This window comes from Formica exsecta, unplaced genomic scaffold (genome assembly GCF_003651465.1).
Source record: "Formica exsecta isolate Colony F162 unplaced genomic scaffold, ASM365146v1 scaffold174, whole genome shotgun sequence".
Lineage (NCBI taxonomy): Eukaryota > Metazoa > Arthropoda > Insecta > Hymenoptera > Formicidae > Formica > Formica exsecta.
Genome location: NW_021849056.1, coordinates 529,703 through 549,254, shown reverse-complemented (window position 1 = coordinate 549,254; position 19,552 = coordinate 529,703). Strand labels below are relative to the sequence as shown.

The window sequence follows — 19,552 nt, the reverse complement described above, 5'->3', positions numbered from 1 at the left end:
GTCGTGTAGTGTGCTCACTCTGAAATTTTCTAAAATGAAAAAGAAATGAGAAATTCTCACGTATCGTCGAATACACGAGATTCGTCCTGAAACGCTAATGTGGAGTTATTGATAATAACATATTACTAAATAATCATATAATAGCAATTAATATTATTACCGCTATATATTAATATTACTATAATTGACATTTTTTTTTAAATAAATATAATGCGAAATGTAATGTTATATCAATCATTAGTATGTTATTACGAAATTTGCAATAGCTACGAAAGAAAAAAAACAAAGGGATAATATGTACTAGTTTAAAATTGCACTAGACCTTGACAGTCCCCATTAGCGTTCTAGGATTGAGCTTATACTACTCAACATCTAACGGGCCTATTCACGGGTGTCTGTCTTTGATATGCTTTAGAACAAAGCAACATAGTGAAAAATCGTAAAAAAACGTCAAAAGTAAGTCATGCGAACGAATAATATATCAATATCAAAAAAAGCGCATAAATATTTAGCGTATATCCATCTAACCGATTTAGAGACTCATGGATTTAGCTGAAATACTAGTAGCGGATAGGCACAATTTAAAACTTATATAAGGTTATATCCCATTTTAGACATTAGGAAAATGTTAAACATGATACATGCCCAATGAATATGGCCCAATCCTGATTGAAACGTAGTTGGGGAAAGGTTGCACTGACTGACATAGTGATACTGACTTGTTTAGTTGACTGTTTGATCCTCATCAAGATAAATAAATTTCCCATATGTATAAATTCATTAAGTAAAAAGTTAAATATGCATCATCATCTCTATGATGGATGTGACTAATTTTTATCAATATTTCAAAAAAATAGAAAAAATGGAAGCTCACATATAAATGGTTAATTAAATAAAATATAGAAGTCGGAAAAACCGATGGACATACGAAACAGTAAAGGAGATTATAGTAGAGACTAAATTTCAACAGATCAAAATGTGAATCAAGATTTCCTTTCCGCGACGATCCCGTTTCTTTCAATTTAATTTGTCGCAGATATATATGGCATGCACCTCTTCCACTTTGAACTTAATTGGACATAATTATACAAGAAGCAGTTTCCATCATATATATTATACTAATGATACACGTATATATAGCAAAAAGCTATACTCCATGCTCTTATCCTTCATAATTGTGTCCAATTCTTCAACTGTAAACATCACTTATTTTTCACACAAGAAAATAATCGTTTCTCGTTGCGAAAGAGACATCATAACTATCTTACACATATTACTCATAATGTTCCTATTTCTATGCGATATTCTCCCCGGAAACGAGATTTTCTCCAGTGAATGATCATACATTTGTCTCTGAATAGAGTAAGCATCCCTCAGATTAGTATACCAAAGACGATAGCTTAGCTAGAATGTAGATTAGAATCGTTTAACCGATCAAAAAGCACGCAGCGATGCATATTCGTAATATTAGAGGATCACGGTTAAAGCGTTTTTAGGATCTGAATTTGCTAGTAGAATAATTGTTCGAGTTACGTCAAACGTCAAGCGGATTACAAATCTTCCATATGAGCCAGAGTCAAATATTTCAGCATTCCAGCATTCACAACAAATTTATGTATCTACATATTGTTTTTTTTTTTTTTTCTAAAAATTGTTTTTAAGCAATTCAAACAAATTGATGTTAGTTTTAAGCAAACAAAGTATATATTTCTTTTAATGCAATGTTTTAAAAGTTTGTCTTATTTATTCGTTGAATTGTGATTCGTAATTTTAGACTCTGGTTATATCGTCGATATTTTCGGTCATAGTGATATTTTTGTGAGAATAGACTGATAGTGTTATCGATTGTTAGATTAAAAATTTTTAGTGATTACTTATACATGTGATTTATATGTTAAAGATTCTCCGAGAAATGACGGATATTGTAAGACGCGCGCGCAATATATTTATTTGTGTTAGATATTAGAAAGCGTAGTAAATGATGAAAGCATTAGACAAGTATAGCGGCAGTAGCATTAGTAGTGCATTAGGCAATCGTCGAGTAAACGAAGTTACACACATTGTTTTTTCTCTCCATTTTTTCTGAATCGTAATTTGTAATTCATTTTCGTACGTACGTCTCGATGATTTTCATTCGAAGAACGTGATTTTCGTTTATATAGCTTATTGTGAAGACGAATTGCAGGAGTTACTTCGAACGAAAGTCTTAACGCGATAGACTTAACTATCGTTAAGTGAGGAAAGTTGTTCGAAAGTTTTATACATGAAAAAAAGAAACTGTATATATATAAAAAAAAAAAAACATAATTTTTAACCATACTTTACTTTTATAATCGTAAGACGAATTAATATATCGTGTTGTCATAAGTTCGATGAGTTTCATATGGTCATATTGACATTCCAATAACAGTTTGCGTCTGGCGCTGGAAGAGGCAATTATTGTCTGGATTAATCTGTGAAAATCGGTGAAAATCTGCACAGTTCCAAATGTTGCCCTTGCCGCAAGTGACACACTAGTCATTCGATTATTTACGCAGGGTATATGTTGGCAACCATATTAAGAACGTGCTTGGAGGAAAAATGGAATTATTGTTGGCAAACAACATCTCTTATGTACTCTAAGCCATTTATGAAATAAAATGGTTTTTTTTATATGATTATGAATAAATTATATTATGTCGTTAGATTGGTTCTGCTTTTACTTTTTACCTCGATAAAAGAGAATGAAAGGTATTTTCGTTATGATATCATCACCCAATAGTGTGTATTTTCGATATAAGAAAAGAAAAAATATTTCAAGTTATAAAAAATGCTATTTTTATTACATTTTTGCAAACTATGCTTGCTTAAATGGTGCATGTTAAATAACTTGCATCTATTTCAAATAAATGTGCATATTTAGTGATATGCTTACATTCATATATATACAGAGGCATGAACAGCAGGATGCAATTTTCTATAGAATCGATAGAACAAAATTATTATCTATATGATTGATAAAATTAGATTTAATTATTTTTCTAATATTAATTTATTAATTACAGACGCAGATACACAGAGTGGCCTATTGATGGAAATCGCAAATAGTCTATAGCCCAGAGATTAACACAATTTAATGAAATCCAACGAGGATATTATTTTATATATATATATATTAATATACTTCATACGTTATACATTATACATATTTTTAATAATCTATGCACAATAAATGCTAAAGAAGCGTGAAAATCGTAATTTTTACATATTTACATTCTACAGATATGTCGCTTTATATCATTAAGTGACAAGAAAGCAATTCTTAGGAAATTTAGGCAATTGAAATGTGTATATGCTGTATATCCAAAGCATGTATCTACTTAATTCTCTCAAACTTATGTTTGATCTCGTATATTCCAACAGGTTGCATAACTTTGTCGCAGTAATCCTCCCATTCACCTTCGCTCAAATCTACCTCATCAAACTCCTTACCTCCCTCGACAGCCGTGGCCACCCATCCTTCTCTCGCAGAGAAGTCAGAGGGTTCTATTCCTCGACAATCGAATATGACAATTGTCTTAAACTGTCCTTGATCGTCCTGGGTGAAAGACTGGATAGAGTCCTCTATTATCATCATAGAGTTTTCCCGGGAGCAGAGCTTGCATTTGCTCACAAAGTGACTGACGCCACTGCCTCGAACTGCTGGACGTACCGGATCGTCTGCGGAGATGTAGTTCCACTTGTCTGATGTCTCTCCGCAGTTGCAACAAGTAAACTTCAGGCACCACCTGAACTCAGATCCCGATGGCCTCAGTTCCTCAATATTGTCGAGTCTACACGTAATCTGCAGTGCTATTTTCACCATTATGACCGTAGAATGTCTACTCTGAAATAATTAATAATCTAAAAGAATTAAGCCAGTTAATTAATTATTCTGGAATCGAATGTATTTTTTTGTTGGATTAATTTTTTTGTTTTCTTTTTTTTACTTACAGGCATAAATTTTTGGTTAAATTATAATATCAATTCCTGTGAATCGATATTGGCATGGTTATGGAGTAACAAACTGCGAATATTTCGAAATTATTCTATTGGTGAGAGTAAAGTGAACAGAGAATAGATTTTTCTAGGCGTCACAGAGTTTTGAATCCCTAAAACTGCATTATTTTTTATAAGATACATTTTAAATATCGAACGAGATATTTAAATATTACAAAACGCTTACAGATAAACATCTACATCAGCGGACAATAATTTTATCCCGCGATAAGAGACGAATTTAACTTCTATAAAAAAGCACCTCAAATTTAGCTGGCTAGACTGTTTCGTTTAGAAAAATTACACATGCGCGTTGTAAAACCTCGGTGCCGTTGCTTGTGTTTGTCAGATAATTACAAAAGCATTACATTATAATCGATGATTCGCGATGACTCGAATCACTTTGCGTAATTAGATTAAAAGAAGCTCCGGGAGGACAGATGGAATTTTCGGTATCTGTCATTCTGTCCCTTGACGTCGTGTGAGCAGACAACCCGAACGATGCGGCAGCTGATTGGCATGATTTCGAGTTGGCGAGAAATTATTTTTTTCTTCGCCTACTTAGCGACCTTATCGGCGAATTCCATCGCCGAGGATATTCTAGGATGTGGAGGTTTTCTAAAGAGCCACACCGATATCGATTTTACGAAGGTGCACGTGAAACTGTGAGTATTCTCTTACCTTTTAAGAGGTTATCCTGGTCATAGTTGGATCACCGATTCATAAGATAAATTCGTCAGGTACGCGAAGGCTGGTAGTTTGAAGGATGAGATCGAGTGCGCCCCTAATACCGGCTATTATTTTCTACCTCTGTATGACAAGGGTGAATATACGTTGAAGGTAAGCTGGAAAGATGCACCATCATCTGTTGCACAACATCATTGATTAAGCATTTTGGACTTGATACTTATACATATGACTGAATAACATATTTAAAATGAAAAAACATATTTAAAATGAAATACAGGGTTGAGAAGTTCACATTGAAAGTTATTTAATCAAAAATTGACTCTCCCAAAGTTAAGTTAAAAAAATTATTAATTCATTAAAATTAAAAGTTAATTCTCTATCCAACAGCGAATCGGCATATCCGACAAACTTATTGATAAATGAAATATTTGCATTACGATCAACTATTTTCACACAACTTTAATATTAATGAATTATTTTAACTTGTACAAAAAAAATTAATAAATTAATATTAATGTATTTAAAAATAACTAGTATAAGTTAAAAGTTAACACGTTTAAAATTAACTAACATAAGTTAAAAGTTATTAACTTTTCAACTTTTTAACTTAACTTTTAACTATTGCTACTAGTTGCTACCCAACCCTGCAGAAATATATATTATAATGTGATACTCCTCTATTTTTTTAATGATAGATAAATTTTACATATTTATATAAATACTATAGGGTATATTTGTTTCAATACAATTATAATATTATTCAAAATTTCTTTTGTTTTGAATATTAGAGATGTATAATAAGATAACAATATTGCAGAAAAAATACAATATTGTTATCTTAAATTGATTAATATTATTCAGAATTTATATATTTATATATTATAAAAGATATTTTATTTCAAAAATTGTTAATATTTTAATACATTAGGTAGATCCTCCTAGAGGCTGGAGTTTTGAGCCTACAGAAGTAACGTTGAATGTAGATGATGTTACAAATGATTGCAAACAAGATATCAACTTCACATTTAAAGGATTTGGTATTACAGGACGTGTAAGTACTATTTAAATACTACTTAAGTACTATTTTTCTTCTTTTGTTATTAACATAAAAAGATATCTGAAAAATGAATGTTATGTTTGTATCTATTGGTACAAATAATTTAAGATACAAATAATTTAATTTTATATATTTGATAATCTATCAAAAATTAACTATAAAGAAGTCGTTCAATTAATATGAATCGTTTTATATTTTTTAGGTAATTAGTTTAGGTACTGTCTCTGGTCCTAAAGGTGTTACCATCTCCTTATACTCAGACAACGATAAACATGTTCCTATTAAATCGACAGTAACAGCGGAAGGTGGCATATTTTATTTTACTCCTATTCAACCTGGAAAGTACATGCTCATTGCATCTCATCCCACGTAAGTGTATAAAGAATGATAAATTTATTTTAAGATAAAAGATATTTACAAACTGAGAAAATAATTAATTGTTTTTATTAGCTGGATAATAAACAAAAATAAAGTTGAAGTGATTGTACAAGAAGGAAATACAGAAGTCGCGGACGGTAGCCTAGTGGTATCTGGATACGATGTGAGTGGCAAAGTTAGCAGTGAAAATGACCCAGTGGCTGGTGTATCCTTCATCCTTTTTGGCGTAAGATTTGTCTTCTTTTTATTATCATTTTTAATATTTAATGGTTTATATTTTCAAATTTAAATTCTAGGATGTGTTTTATTAATAAAAATTAATGAAAGATTAACTTTTTCTCTTACAATAGAGTGGTTTCGTGGAGAAGTGTGAGACTACCCCGATAGCTAAGGATTTCGAAACGAAGAAACCGCTTTGTTATGTGACTTCAAATAATAGTGGTAGATTTATATTTCCCAGTGTATCACCTGGCGATTACAAACTTGTACCGCACTATGCCGGCGCTCAAACGAAATTCGACGTTCAACCGTCGGAATTGTCTTTTAAAGTTAGCCACAACAGCGTAATCCTCGCTCAAGATTTTAAGGTAACCGGTTTCACGGTCGGCGGTCTTGTTTATAGCTCGACGAATGGCGATCCTTTGCCTGGAGCAAAGATATTCTTGTCGCAAAAAGAAATTGCAATCACGGATAAAAATGGAAAATATGTATTGGATAATATGAAAGCCGGCCAGTATACACTCAGAGCGGAGTCTGGTACATAAAATTTTTCTTACCAAAACTTTTAAACAAAATGACTCATTGAAATTATATCGAAAAGTTATTCGTTCCAGCAAATGTACAATTTAGCGAGAAGACGGTTAAAATCTCGCCGACTTCGCCTGAGCTTCCGGTGCTAATACCCTCAGCGTATAAAGTTTCGGGAAAAGTAACACTCTCCGCGAAGGACACTTTGCATTTTCGTAAACTATCAGTTCAGAATACAGCCGCTACATTCTATAAAGAGCTCAACACCAATGAAAAAACAGGAGAATACTCTGTGTATCTTGCACCGGATAAATATCAGCTGAGCGTAATTGTGAGCACGGAAGAAAAAACTAAAGGCTTGCAGTGAGTAAAAATAAAACAAGATATAACAATGGATTATAAAATTATAACGAATTATATGTAAATGCTTCATTATCTTTTTTCAGATTCTATCCACTGCAACAAACGATTGATGTGACATCTCAACCAATTACCAATGTAAACTTTTTGCAATTGAAGGCCACATTAACAGGGACAGTAAATTGTCTGCCACAGACAGATTGCAGTCAAGCTTCTGTCACATTAAAAATACTCGATGGCGTTACAATAAAGACAGTACAAGCCAAAGGTGAGATAATAAACATTCTTTTTAATTATTATCGATTTTTTTCAGCAATGTAATAATTTATGCTGCAATAACAAATATAGTTTTGTAAAATAAAAATAATCTGTTCAATTGAATAAATTGAACTTACTTTGCGATAAGTTTGGCAGTTAGCTTGGTTTTAACTAATACTTATTGTATTATTACATACCTATTATTTGTTATTGCAGTATTGTCTTTTTATTTCGATATGATACTACCCTTCCTGTTTTTAAAGTCGTTTTTCAATACGCAGATGGTCAATATCAGTTCACTGACGTGTTACCCGGCCACTATGAAGTCTTGATTGACAACGATGTGTTTTGCTGGGAAAATCCCAGTTACAGAATCTCGATAACGTCGGAACGCGCGGAAGTGCCGCCTTTTAAGCAAACCGGCTTCTCCATCACTTTCATATCTTCTCACGATACCGCCGTAGAATATAACGAACCAAATAACACGAAAGTGATCACTTTACCCCTGACCAAAGGCAGTACGAGACATTGTGTGCCTAAATCTGGTGCATACACTTTTGTACCAAAAGGTTGCCATGTATACGACAAGTCTTCTTACATTTGGGACACGAGCAATCTTTCCCCCATCTTGCTACATTCCACCGAGCATACTCACAGAGGCAATATTATATGCACGAGCGCGCAGAGTAATCTCAAAGTAAAAATCGAAGACGCAGGCGACAGCGTCACGTAAGTAGCTCAGCATTTATCTTGATGAATCGTCTTACTTTAGATATCTTTTTCTACTTCATTATATTTGAATAACATTAGCATTGCGTTCATTTGATTTTGGACATAGTGCATATATCTTTATTTGCATTAATTCATTTTTTGATAGGATTGGTCCACTGAAACTTGTTAAAAAAGACAATGTATACAAATATGAATTTGAATTTAAAGCAAAAACGGATAACACGTACACTATCACCCCATTATCTGACATTTTGCTATTCAACCCACCATCCTTAAAAGTTTTTGGCGTGAATGATTGTCATAATGACATTGCAAGTTTTATTGGTGATTTAGGAAAGGTAAAAAAAACTAATGAGATAAATATATACATATATATATATTTCACAGTAAAAAAATTGAAGTAAAAATATTATTCAGATTATAGCCGGAAAAATATCTCCATCATTGGAAGATGTAACAATTCAAATATTTGGAAAAGATAAGAAGTCTCCGATTCACACATTAGTTACACAGAAGGATGGTACTTACAGCATTGGCCCTTTGGATGGAAAAATTGAATATAGGTATGCCAAGAGAATAATTTTATTTTTCTATTATCATCAATAAATTATATAATAATTGCCTGCTATGTATTAGTGTTACAGCTGAGAAGGAGGGTTTTGTGATTACTGGGCCTGATGCTAAAGGAGTGTTTCTAGCACACAAGTTGGCTGAAATTATCGTGCAAGTTTCTGATCATGCTGACAGCTCTTCGTTGCAGGTATTTTCAAAGATTGTCAAAGTAACAAAAAAAAAATATATGTATATATATGTAACTAACGCCATACTTATACAGGGTGTGCTGCTTTCTTTGTCTGGCGGTCAAAGTTATCGCAAGAACAGTATAACTGGCGAGGACGGAAAGTTCATATTTCATTCGCTATCTCCGGGCGAGTATTATCTTCGACCTATGATGAAGGAGTATCGCTTCGATCCGCCATCGAAGATGATCAACGTTGTAGAGGGAGCGACTGTTAAAGTAAATCTTTTCGGTAATCGAGTCGCGTATAGCGCTTACGGCTCCGTAACGTCCTTGAACGGAGAGCCGGAAGTCGGTCTGTTAGTCGAGGTTCAGGGTCAAGGGAATTGTTCCAATCTCCAAGAGGAGGCCACGACCGAGAAGAATGGCAACTTCAGAATCCGTGGTCTCCAGCCCACGGTAAATAATTCATTCATTTACATTTTTATAATGACTGTTTTTAATTATTTGACGAGCATTGCATAACAATTTACGTAATAATTTTATAGTGCACCTATGCCTTCCGTTTGAAGCCGAACGTAGAAAGTAACGCTCATATACAGCGCACGAGTCCCAGTTCTCAACTGATGCAGCCGATGGAGGAGGACATTCACGGCCTACGATTGATCGCCTTTCATCCGATCTCGCGTACGGACGTCTCGGTGCATGTCACGTCCGCCCAGCCGGAACACTATCGCACGATTAAGGTAAAACTGTGTCGGGAGGACGCTCCGGACTCGCCAGTGCACATTTCGAAACTGGACGTGCAACAATCTGCCAGTAAGAACACCGGTAATTACAATGCCGGTTTCCTGGTGCATTTCCCGCCGTTGCATGCTGATGGCAGAAAATACTTTGTGCAATTGGAATCATCGTTATCGCAAGCCGTGCACAAATATCGAACCATTCCGGTTTACTTTGAGGCAAACTCATCGTTTAAGTACATTAAGCTGACATTTAATGCGGAGCGGAAGGTCGATCAAAGCGACATGAATCAAACATCGGTAGTTGCACTGCCGTTCATTATGTTGGTTGGATTGGCATTTGTCAATCGCGAGAAATTGTGGACTTGGTTGAACGCGCTGCTCGAAAGACGCTCCAAGCCTGTGCCAAGCTCGAGAGCACCCGTTCAAGCTATTCCCCTTGATCCTAGAGCGGACGATATTATAGTCGAGCAAATAATGAATATTAACAAGAGGAAGGCGAAGCCGCGAAAGATATAAATCTTGTTGGCATCATCAGCTCCATCACTTGTCGCATATTCAGTGTCATTTCTGATGATCTCAAAAGAAAATTATTGAAGAGGTAAAGATCCTATATCTCTCATTCGTGTTTTATATACCTGACTATCAGAAGTTTGTTTGTTAGTAATATTTGTAACGACGATTGTGTATGTGTGCGCATCTTAGAAAAAAGATTATTTCGATATTTGGTATATTTGAAACTATTAGTATTTATATATATAGACAGATTAAAATGGCGACGTTACTTGATCAAAGAAAAAATAATATTTGAATGTAAAATATTAAAATGCAAGCATTATCCACGAAGATAATCACGATCCCGCTACGTCGTCAGAGATACGTAAAAATCGTTAACATCAGTAAGTAATATAAAATATATGTATATACAAAGATTGCTATTGTATAATACAATCTATAAATTGTTATTAAACGTTCTTACTTTAATTCTTATAATATGGAATAAATAATTTTTATTCAACTCTTACTCTTTTAAACAAGCATTTTACTTTATCTTGCAAATAAATGTGTGTGTAAGAATGCGAAGAATATAAAACAAAAATTTTTCAGTACTTTATTTTGTTAAACTTATGGATAATACTCTGGGTTCTTATTCCTTTACATTATCAATATTTAGATGACAAAGTATGCCTGAAAAGAAATGCAGTGAGATATAATACATAGCATTAAAATATTAGAAATTAGTGTATACCATATTTTCTTACATACCACTGGATTTGCCTTGTACATGCATTTGTTGAAGTCGAGAGCTATGATACACTTGTCTTTACCACCTAAAAATCACAAAGGTGATTGTGTAAGAATAAGACATTAATTTTAATCACTCAAGTAATGAAGGTGTATTATTATTTAATGCAATTGTTTATTTAGATGATTATTATTTAATGCAGCTTCAATGTATATATTGCAGAAGTATCCTACATATTATATTATACAATAATAATTATATATAATAATTTTTCTAGTTCTACAATAATGCAATGTGACTTGCACATTAATATCAACGTTTTTGTCTTGATAAAAGCTAATACTTACTTATATCGCGACATTCGTCGAGCATCTCTTGTCCAATGTGCCTGTATGCCGCCGGCATCATTTTTCCCAAAAGTTTATAATTGATCTTGCCATCCTTTTTCATCTAAATCACAAAAATCAAAGTTAAGCGATTCGGTCCGTATTATTATTTTTATATTTTTTAAGAAACTTGTCTTACCACTCCTCCCTTTTCCATAACGCACTTGAAGTAACATGCCAATTTATTGTTTTCTTCTGGGAAGGTACCTAATTCTGCCTCTTCTAATACATCTGCGATTAAAATTGTTAATATTATCAGATGATCTAACGTAAATTAGATACACAGATAAGATAGATAATATATTAAATAATCTAATATATTAAATTAATATATTAGATAATATATTAGATATAATAGATTAGATAGGAAGAGAGGGAAGATGGAGCAAATCATTCACAATAAATATTAAATAATTTTTTCATCATTTCTTTTATTAACGAGAATAAAATCATTTGTTAATTAAATATGATTTTTTTAGAACTCACCTTCTGTTATGCCAATTTCACCGGTACACTTCTTACGCAGATTTCCAGCCAATTTTCTCAACTCATCGTGAACAGTAGTCCAATCTATATTCTATAAAAATATTATTTTCAGCGACCGCGAAGATTTCTGATAAATTTAAAAATTAGATTTATACTCACGTCGTCATTACAATGAACTACGACGAGTTGCGTGACGATTAAAGAGGCACAGATAAGTATTAAATTTTCATTCATCATTTTTTTTATTTCACGCACACACAATTGAATTGTATTTAGCCAAAAATGTTCTCTCACTCGCCTAAAATTACTAAGTGCGCAGCTTCGTAAGATCATCGAGAATTTATACGAATCCTCCGGGCATTAGGTGGGAGATAATAATCAGCTGGCAAAGACATACCTCCCTAAAAATCAACTACCGGCGGATTGTACGAACAACAAAGAAATTAATTAAACATCGGAAATTCAAAGAGAATAAATGTTATACATAATAAAATTTTATTTACAGTTTTAATTATGAAATTTGTTTTCTTCGAAAAAATATTTCAAAAAACTTATACTAAATATTTCAATCTTAAGATTACATATTTATTATTTCTTCTTTTACAGAGAATTAGGAGCTTCTATTAAAATGATTGGTATCTCTCATTATTCTTGATAGATTCTTGGTGAAGAAAATTTGAAAGGATCCAAATTTAAAAGAGGAAAAAGCTCGCGATTGTTTGAAATTCCAAGAAGAATTTGTGATATACTTTGTATACATATAATGCGCGCCAGCCGCAAGCGAGATGCGTGACGGTAAACATACGTATAATTGTAACTTAGTCAAAGTATATCCAATGCTTCCTAAGTAATTAACAATAATCTCTTCGTGTTCCGCGGAGAGTAAGTAATTTCAGTATTTCTCATAATAATATACACCTGATATCCAGATCAGTGTATACTGCAATATTGTATACCGCCTGAAATCAAACGTTTCCTTTTAATTACAGTCGCACAGAGAGCAATCCCGTGCGTTGTGTAACTTCGCGTTATGTGAGATTGTACACAATATCTATCTTACACAATTTTAATATCGCATAAGATTTTTGCGACTAATCAGTCAAAAGCCATTAATAAATTATTTTAAAAAATTTGTTTTTTCTGATAAATAATAATAATATAATAATAATGATAATTCCTCTCTTTTTCTCTTTTATGCTGCTAGTATCATCGGAAAGTTCACATCCTGTCCGCTCAGTGTCGGAGCTTTTCTACTGGCTGAACATGCACAAGCCGCAACGCTATTTCTACACCGATCGTCACAAAGGACTCGTTTGTGAATGAATGTTTCAAGTGTGTTATAGTTGTAGATCTCTCCTTTCATTGCATTCGATCATCAAATATGACCTCGACAATTGGAGCGTTCTACTATCGCAATATCAAACTCCGTTTTATCAACGAGAGCGCCATCAATTTATATCAATCACATCTGCCAAACATTCTATTGGATACTTTATGTAAATTACATATATTTTATATAAGTCTCTTTTTTAAATATTTTTTTAATATCGTAATTTTTGAAAAAAATTTGAATTTTTTTAAATTACTTCTCTTGAAAAGTCGATTCATGCTTTGCGGCGGGCAACAAAAGGATGTAAAAAACAGAACCATATAGGATACATCGATTAGATCGAATCCTTTATTTCATCGACACATCATGTATGATTTACTTAATACGGCGCGTACAGCAGTTACATGGGAAAGTAGTTTAAACCTAAAAATCTCAACACATTCGGCGAAATTGTATCTTGAGCATTTTGTTTTTGGTCTTCTTGTTTGCCGTTGTCCTCCCACGATCCATTAAAACAGATAGTAAGTCTGAAACACAGATCACGCGTGAGATAACGAATACCAATAGTATATGATTTAGTCAATTTGGTATGATTTAAAGTCACTTACTCTCGGAGACAATCCCGCGTAACACTTGTTGAACGTGTACGCGTACTCGCAATTATCACCCTTCGCTGCGAACAGAGAAATAATTGGCAATTAATCGTTTCATGAGACGCGATACGAAGGATCGTGTGTAATCGAAATTAAACAACTCAAATAAAATTTTGTAATTATTTTAAGAGAAGTTCACACATTTAAAATAACTGCGATTGACATCTTCAAAACTGAAGAAGCTTGCACTAACATCGAGAGTTTTTTTAGATCATTTTTAATCTAATTATGATTGAAATGTATTATTAAAAACATCTACCTCTTGATCTGTCAAGTTCACCCTCGTTAGCTCTGAGAATGCCCTCAGTTTTGAAATATATTGCTAATGAACTAAAATTTAATTAAAAAAAAAAGATTTAACGCGGTCCCAAGTTTCGAGCACACGCAATCGATCGAGGAAACAAACGAAAAAGGAAACACAGTAGATACCCAAATAGTTACCGAGCCCCTTGCACTCGCTGATCGCCTTTTCGACCTCAGCTCTGTAGGCAGGTATTCTTTGGAAGAATGTCAGCATACCGTTCAGACTTAGCTCTCTCTTGTCGTCGACCAGACCGAATTGCTCCCAGAGACAATACATGTAGCACTGTGCGCGGAAATCAGAAAGACCGGATTTATTACCCTTTGGCGTCTTACAAGTCTTAGATATTTTTACATATTTTCGTCGGCTATACACGAGATTTGTTTGCAGTCAAATATAATTGGCAATTTATGCGTACTCACCTTCAATTGACGTGTTTCCGGCCATTGACCGTTTCTTACCGCTTCTATGTCGGCTGAAAGAAGGATTAAATATGCATTCGTTGATATATTTCGTATACACATATTTTGTCATAAATTTTGTAAAACTATTGTGGATACGTGAAATGATAAATTGGTTTAAGCATCCATTAATTTTTTTGAATTTTTTATATTAATTTAATTTTAGATAAAAAAATATACGTATATACAATTTTATGCGCCGCCGCGCGATTAAATAAAAGATTCGATCGATAGTTTCAAGTTGGGGGAGGTCAACAAACTCTCTCGCGTTGAATAAAATACCTGTAGCAACTCCCGTTTGCGTTTGACAGGCGTTTACGACACTGGCCGCAGTCGCGATCATCTGATCGGAAACAAAGCTGGGTCTCGTCTGTAAAATAGACAAAATTAGTGCTATTAAAATTAAAATTGATAAGTTGTAGTCGCGATAAGCGCTTTTTCAAGCAAGTTACACTGTCTCTATATAAACCGACATTTTAAATTTATATCAAAATATAGCGAGAAAAAAACATCATTGTAAATGTAATTACATCCTTTTGTTGTTATTTAAATTTTATCTATATTTATCTATATTTATTTATTTTTCACCTTAAGTATTTAATTATTTTTATAATTATTTCAATATCGTTTTTTTTTAAACGTTTTTATTAGAATTATTTTCTGTGATTTTTACACAAAAAGATAAAATATAAAAAAAAGTAATTTTTTTGGATTTGAAACACTCATACTAGACGAAGAATTCAAATTCTCTTTGCCTTTAACAAAAACAAAAACGATTATTTTAACAGTGCTAAAGAAAATATCGTGTTATTGACCGCGCGGTTTATCCCCGGCCATCCGCAATGGATAGTCATAAAAAAACAAACTCTTTCTTCATCCCTGTCCATCCCTATCGAGTTAGAGATACAATTTTGGTTCTAGCTTTTTGATTTTAGAGAACTTTACAAAAACTAAATAGACAATAAATTTTCTACATCAATTATTCCACCGAAATTTTTCTCTTCATATTTATATTTATATTTTTTATATTTTTATATCTTTTATATCTTTTTTATTTTTATATTTTTAGATCATGTCTCGATCAAATCACCACCACCGCTCTTTTTTGCACGTACCCCGCATGAGACGATCCACGCCTGAAGGAGAAAAGCCACGACGACCGCGAGGAGCCTCATTCTTGTGATATCCCTCGAACCTCTTGTCCTTATATCACTTCGCGGATCTCTCTCCTTACTGGCTACTGCTGCTGATGTTGCGTGCGTGCTCCCTTTGCCGACGACGTTTCCGGCGCGTGTCGACTGACGAGCGTGCGAAGTGCGCGCCGCGCGCGAGGCGAGGGTGCGACTGAACGTCGGAGACAAGAGGGAAAAAGAGAGAGATAGAGAGAGATAGGCGTGGATGTGGATGGTCGGTCGGGGATCGGGATGAAGTATAGAATCCCAGAGGCCGAGGGAGAGACGGAGATGGAAGCTGTGCGTCCCTCTGGAAGCTGTGATTCGAGAGCAGGTCGCGAGCTACTCTCCTTCTCTCTGATTCTCGTCCGCCGCCCTCGCGCTATACAGATCGATACTGGATCTGTATATTTAATGTATATTTAGTTTCGATATAAAAATATAATTAAATGTCGCTACAATTTTGTACAACGCCTGATACATATTTTGCATGAGAGATAGGAAATGGCGCAAATTTTATGATTCAGCAATTGAGAGCGTTTGATGATCGTTATAGTTTATAGCTTAATCTCATCTTTCGTTGAATTAAACTGCATTTTTAATTCAACTTCTTGAATTAAAAAAAACGCGATTCTTTCTTCTGTTAAATCAACAATGCGTCCGAAATGCTCTCTATGCCCTATGCCCTATATGCATAATATACCGAACGCGATGCAGCGCGATCTTTTCATTGTGCAAAGATAAATTACTGTCTCTTCAGCATAGAAGCTTTCGATTCTAGGCCAGGTCACACATATAGATAGACAGATTTGATTGGCGGATGTTACCAGTTTGCGATCCGACCCTACATAATGTCTCTTCTATACGATGTCGACACAAATATGACTCTTTTCTCCCTCCTTACTCCTCAGTCTTCATCTCCGCGTATACGCAGTTTTATGTATCAAATCATCTTGTAAGAAATTTTTTTATTCATTATGATTTGGAAGATTTTATCTTTAATTTACGAGCGTCACATATATATACATATTAAACAAGGATTATTTATAGTAAAAGCAAGTAAAATTTCGGCGAATAATTGAGAAAAAGAAAGAGATTAAGAATTTTTATTTTTAATTTATAACATTATTATTTTACGTCAATTTTTAACAATGTTATTTTATTTTATTAATATAGAAATAATAAATAATTTAAAAATATCATGTTTTATGATTATAAAAGATGATTTATACATTTTATGAAGATGAAGAAATATTAATATCAAGGAGCTATATATATAATTTTACATTTATTCTACTGAATACCGTTCGATCGACATAATCTGTTTCTACTGCCGTTATTGAGAACTTATCATTACCGTTTCTACTATTTACATTATATATATTAGCTCTGTTCATTTCATATTATTCTATAATTAAAATAAAATTAAAGATGTACAATTAACGATTAATCGTATGAAAATCTAATACTAAAATGCAATTTTATATTATCAAATTTCTTTAAAACTGTTAAGTATAGAATTATAGGAAAAAATAACCAGTATTTCATTTTATTTTGATTGAAAAGAAATTTTTTTTTTTTATATATATATATTCAACAATCAATACCAATCCACATATCTATCTTATTGAGTTACACGTGTATAGGAATATTATTAATGTATAATTTCCCTATCGGTTATGCGTTATGTGATTTATTTAGCCAGTTCAAATGGTTTAATCTTTTTGAGCCGACGTAAATTATTGTCTGTATCTAGTACAGTTTTCACCTCGATATTCTCATGTGTTTGTAGACGTTCGTTATATTTGATTGCATTTTCTTTAATAGCGTCTTTAACTAAGTTGATGTGTAAGTCTCGGTGTAGATCACTATTGTGAATATACTATGGGGCTTTTACTATGCCTCGCAGTACCTTATTCTGGAAAGTTTGGATTATTTCTATATTAGCTCTCTTTGTACATCCCCATATCTGGATACCATACGTCCAGGCAGATTTAAGTATTTCTAAAATGTTATAGATCAAAATCTTATTCTGAACTGATAGCTCCGAATTTCGACCGAGGAGCCAATACAGTTTTCTATATTTAATATTAAGCTCTTCCTTTTTCTTTTTAATGTGCTCCTTCCACTTCAATTTTGCATCTAAGATCATCCCCAGATATTTAGCTGTATTTGCATACGGTATAGTCAATTCGTTAATTAGAATGGATAAATGGTTTGTTTTCCTGAGTGGAAAATTTATGTGGGTGGATTTTGTCTCATTAAGATTGATACGCCAATGTTTAGTCCACTCACTCACTTTATTCATTGCATTTTGTAGCTTTTTTGTAGCATTGTCAATATTTACAACGCGCGACTGCATGAAAAGAAATTGATCTTTATAATGCCTTTTCAAGAGTAGCACGTGTTGCACCTGTGTAGGCGCACATCTGCAAAAAAGATAGACGTGGTCTACAAAAGAGAGAGAGAGATACTCTTATAAATTAAGATAAATCATACTTTTTTTTTTGTATATATAATATATATATATATGGATATATTTCACATATAGTTATATAAATATGGATTTTTTCTCCTTAAGTGTTTATAAATTGTATAGTAATTATTTATGAAAATTCAGAGATGAGTTGTAAGAACAATTAATTTTTAGATAATAATTTTCACTATATTATAAATGAAAAAAGTAAATAAAATTGGAGTTTTTAAAATTTCAATTTTTGAAGTTTTTGTTTGTATTATCTCTCTTGCTTATCTCAAAATTTAAATTTGTGTAAATATCAGCGGAAAGCCAAAGTTTGGCTCTGCAGGGAGAGTTTTTTAGCGGGTGCGAGTCCCGCATACCCCACCGGACCGGCCGGTGGGGATGCATAATGCATTTTTCTCTTCCTTCGTAAAAAAAAAAAAAAACCTTTGATATCTTTGCATATTTCAAAGCTTCAAATTTTCGGGCTTTTTAAAATTTTAGTTTGTGCCACCTCCTTGCTAGTTATGTTTTCCAGATACGCCATCTCTTTACTGATCATGTTCTCCTGATACTTTTGCGGATTTTGAAGCTTCAAATTTTCGCGCTTTTTAAAATTTTAATTTGTGCTACCTTCTTACTGGTTATGTTCTCCTGATACGCCACCTCTTTACTGATCATGTTCTCCTGATACTTTTACGGATTTTGAAGCTTCAAATTTTCGCGCTTTTTTAAATTTTAGTTTGTGCCACCTTTTTGCTGGTTATGTTCTCCTGATACGCCCTTTTTTTTTGTATATATATAACATGATATAACAATGCATTTATAGGTAAAAATAATGTAATAAATCAGTGAGAAATACAGATTAAAAAAACTTTTATCAAATATGTTTTAAGTCTAAGATATCAAATGTGTTTTAAGTCTAGATATTCTATGCCACTTCTTTGCTGATCATGTTCTCCTGATACCTTTGCGCATTTCAAAGCTTCAAATTTTCGCGCTTTTTAAAATTTTAGTTTGTACCACCTTCTTGCTAATTATGTTCTCCTGATACTTGATTCCAAGTAATGCAGTTTCAGAAATTCCAAGAATAAAAAATTGGCAAAAACGTATCAAGAAAATGTATAATTAACAAAAAGAGGTATTTGTGGCACGACAAAGATGTGTGGGAATGGATGGGTATATTCAATCAAAAGATGTTTTGTATTAATATAGTTTATTTGATTTCAAAAATTACAAAATTACATAATTACATAAGTAATTAACATAACAGTACATAACAGTATTACATCATTACATAATACATATATATACAACGTTATACATAACTCTTTC

At 33.1% G+C, this 19,552-nt stretch overlaps 4 protein-coding genes across 9 annotated transcripts; 1 reads left to right on the top strand and 3 right to left on the bottom strand.

Annotated features, from left to right (window-relative positions):
- Positions 1 to 1,629: 1,629 nt before the first annotated feature.
- On the bottom strand, positions 1,630 to 4,838 carry LOC115233401 (CXXC motif containing zinc binding protein). Of its 4 annotated transcripts, none has more exons than XM_029803793.1 (3): positions 4,205 to 4,347; positions 3,973 to 4,136; positions 1,630 to 3,882 (listed from the first exon to the last, which is right to left on the bottom strand). In XM_029803793.1, the coding sequence occupies exon 3, from the start codon at positions 3,842 to 3,844 to the stop codon at positions 3,356 to 3,358; it is 489 nt and encodes a 162-aa protein (XP_029659653.1). In that variant the 5' UTR covers positions 3,845 to 3,882; positions 3,973 to 4,136; positions 4,205 to 4,347; the 3' UTR covers positions 1,630 to 3,355. The 4 variants fall into 4 exon arrangements, with proteins under 4 accessions (XP_029659653.1, XP_029659652.1, XP_029659655.1 ...); XM_029803792.1 differs by having other exon boundaries at positions 1,630 to 3,865; XM_029803795.1 differs by lacking the exons at positions 3,973 to 4,136; positions 4,205 to 4,347 and adding an exon at positions 4,699 to 4,838.
- LOC115233397 (nodal modulator 3) lies at positions 4,481 to 10,741 on the top strand. 2 transcript variants are annotated; one of them, XM_029803785.1, is made up of 15 exons: positions 4,481 to 4,682; positions 4,758 to 4,857; positions 5,636 to 5,758; positions 5,967 to 6,133; positions 6,215 to 6,368; positions 6,493 to 6,898; positions 6,976 to 7,252; positions 7,336 to 7,517; positions 7,789 to 8,236; positions 8,385 to 8,577; positions 8,657 to 8,802; positions 8,876 to 8,999; positions 9,075 to 9,373; positions 9,425 to 9,437; positions 9,527 to 10,741. In XM_029803785.1, the coding sequence occupies exons 1-15, from the start codon at positions 4,519 to 4,521 to the stop codon at positions 10,238 to 10,240; spliced, it is 3,510 nt and encodes a 1,169-aa protein (XP_029659645.1). In that variant the 5' UTR covers positions 4,481 to 4,518; the 3' UTR covers positions 10,241 to 10,741. The 2 variants fall into 2 exon arrangements, with proteins under 2 accessions (XP_029659645.1, XP_029659644.1); XM_029803784.1 differs by having other exon boundaries at positions 9,075 to 9,437.
- Positions 10,438 to 13,358, bottom strand: LOC115233400. Of its 2 annotated transcripts, none has more exons than XM_029803789.1 (6): positions 12,758 to 13,358; positions 11,999 to 12,251; positions 11,840 to 11,930; positions 11,493 to 11,584; positions 11,315 to 11,417; positions 10,438 to 11,052 (listed from the first exon to the last, which is right to left on the bottom strand). In XM_029803789.1, exons 2-6 carry the CDS (start codon positions 12,170 to 12,172, stop codon positions 10,892 to 10,894), a joined length of 621 nt encoding a protein of 206 aa, XP_029659649.1. In that variant the 5' UTR covers positions 12,173 to 12,251; positions 12,758 to 13,358; the 3' UTR covers positions 10,438 to 10,891. The 2 variants fall into 2 exon arrangements, with proteins under 2 accessions (XP_029659649.1, XP_029659650.1); XM_029803790.1 differs by having other exon boundaries at positions 10,816 to 10,909; positions 10,988 to 11,052; positions 11,999 to 13,358.
- Positions 13,359 to 13,496: 138 nt separating this feature from the next.
- LOC115233402 (general odorant-binding protein 69a-like) lies at positions 13,497 to 15,915 on the bottom strand. Its single transcript, XM_029803796.1, has 6 exons — positions 15,700 to 15,915; positions 14,867 to 14,954; positions 14,546 to 14,598; positions 14,252 to 14,408; positions 13,778 to 13,842; positions 13,497 to 13,696 (listed from the first exon to the last, which is right to left on the bottom strand). Exons 1-6 carry the CDS (start codon positions 15,757 to 15,759, stop codon positions 13,679 to 13,681), a joined length of 441 nt encoding a protein of 146 aa, XP_029659656.1. The 5' UTR covers positions 15,760 to 15,915; the 3' UTR covers positions 13,497 to 13,678.
- Between the last annotated feature and the right edge of the window lie 3,637 nt (positions 15,916 to 19,552).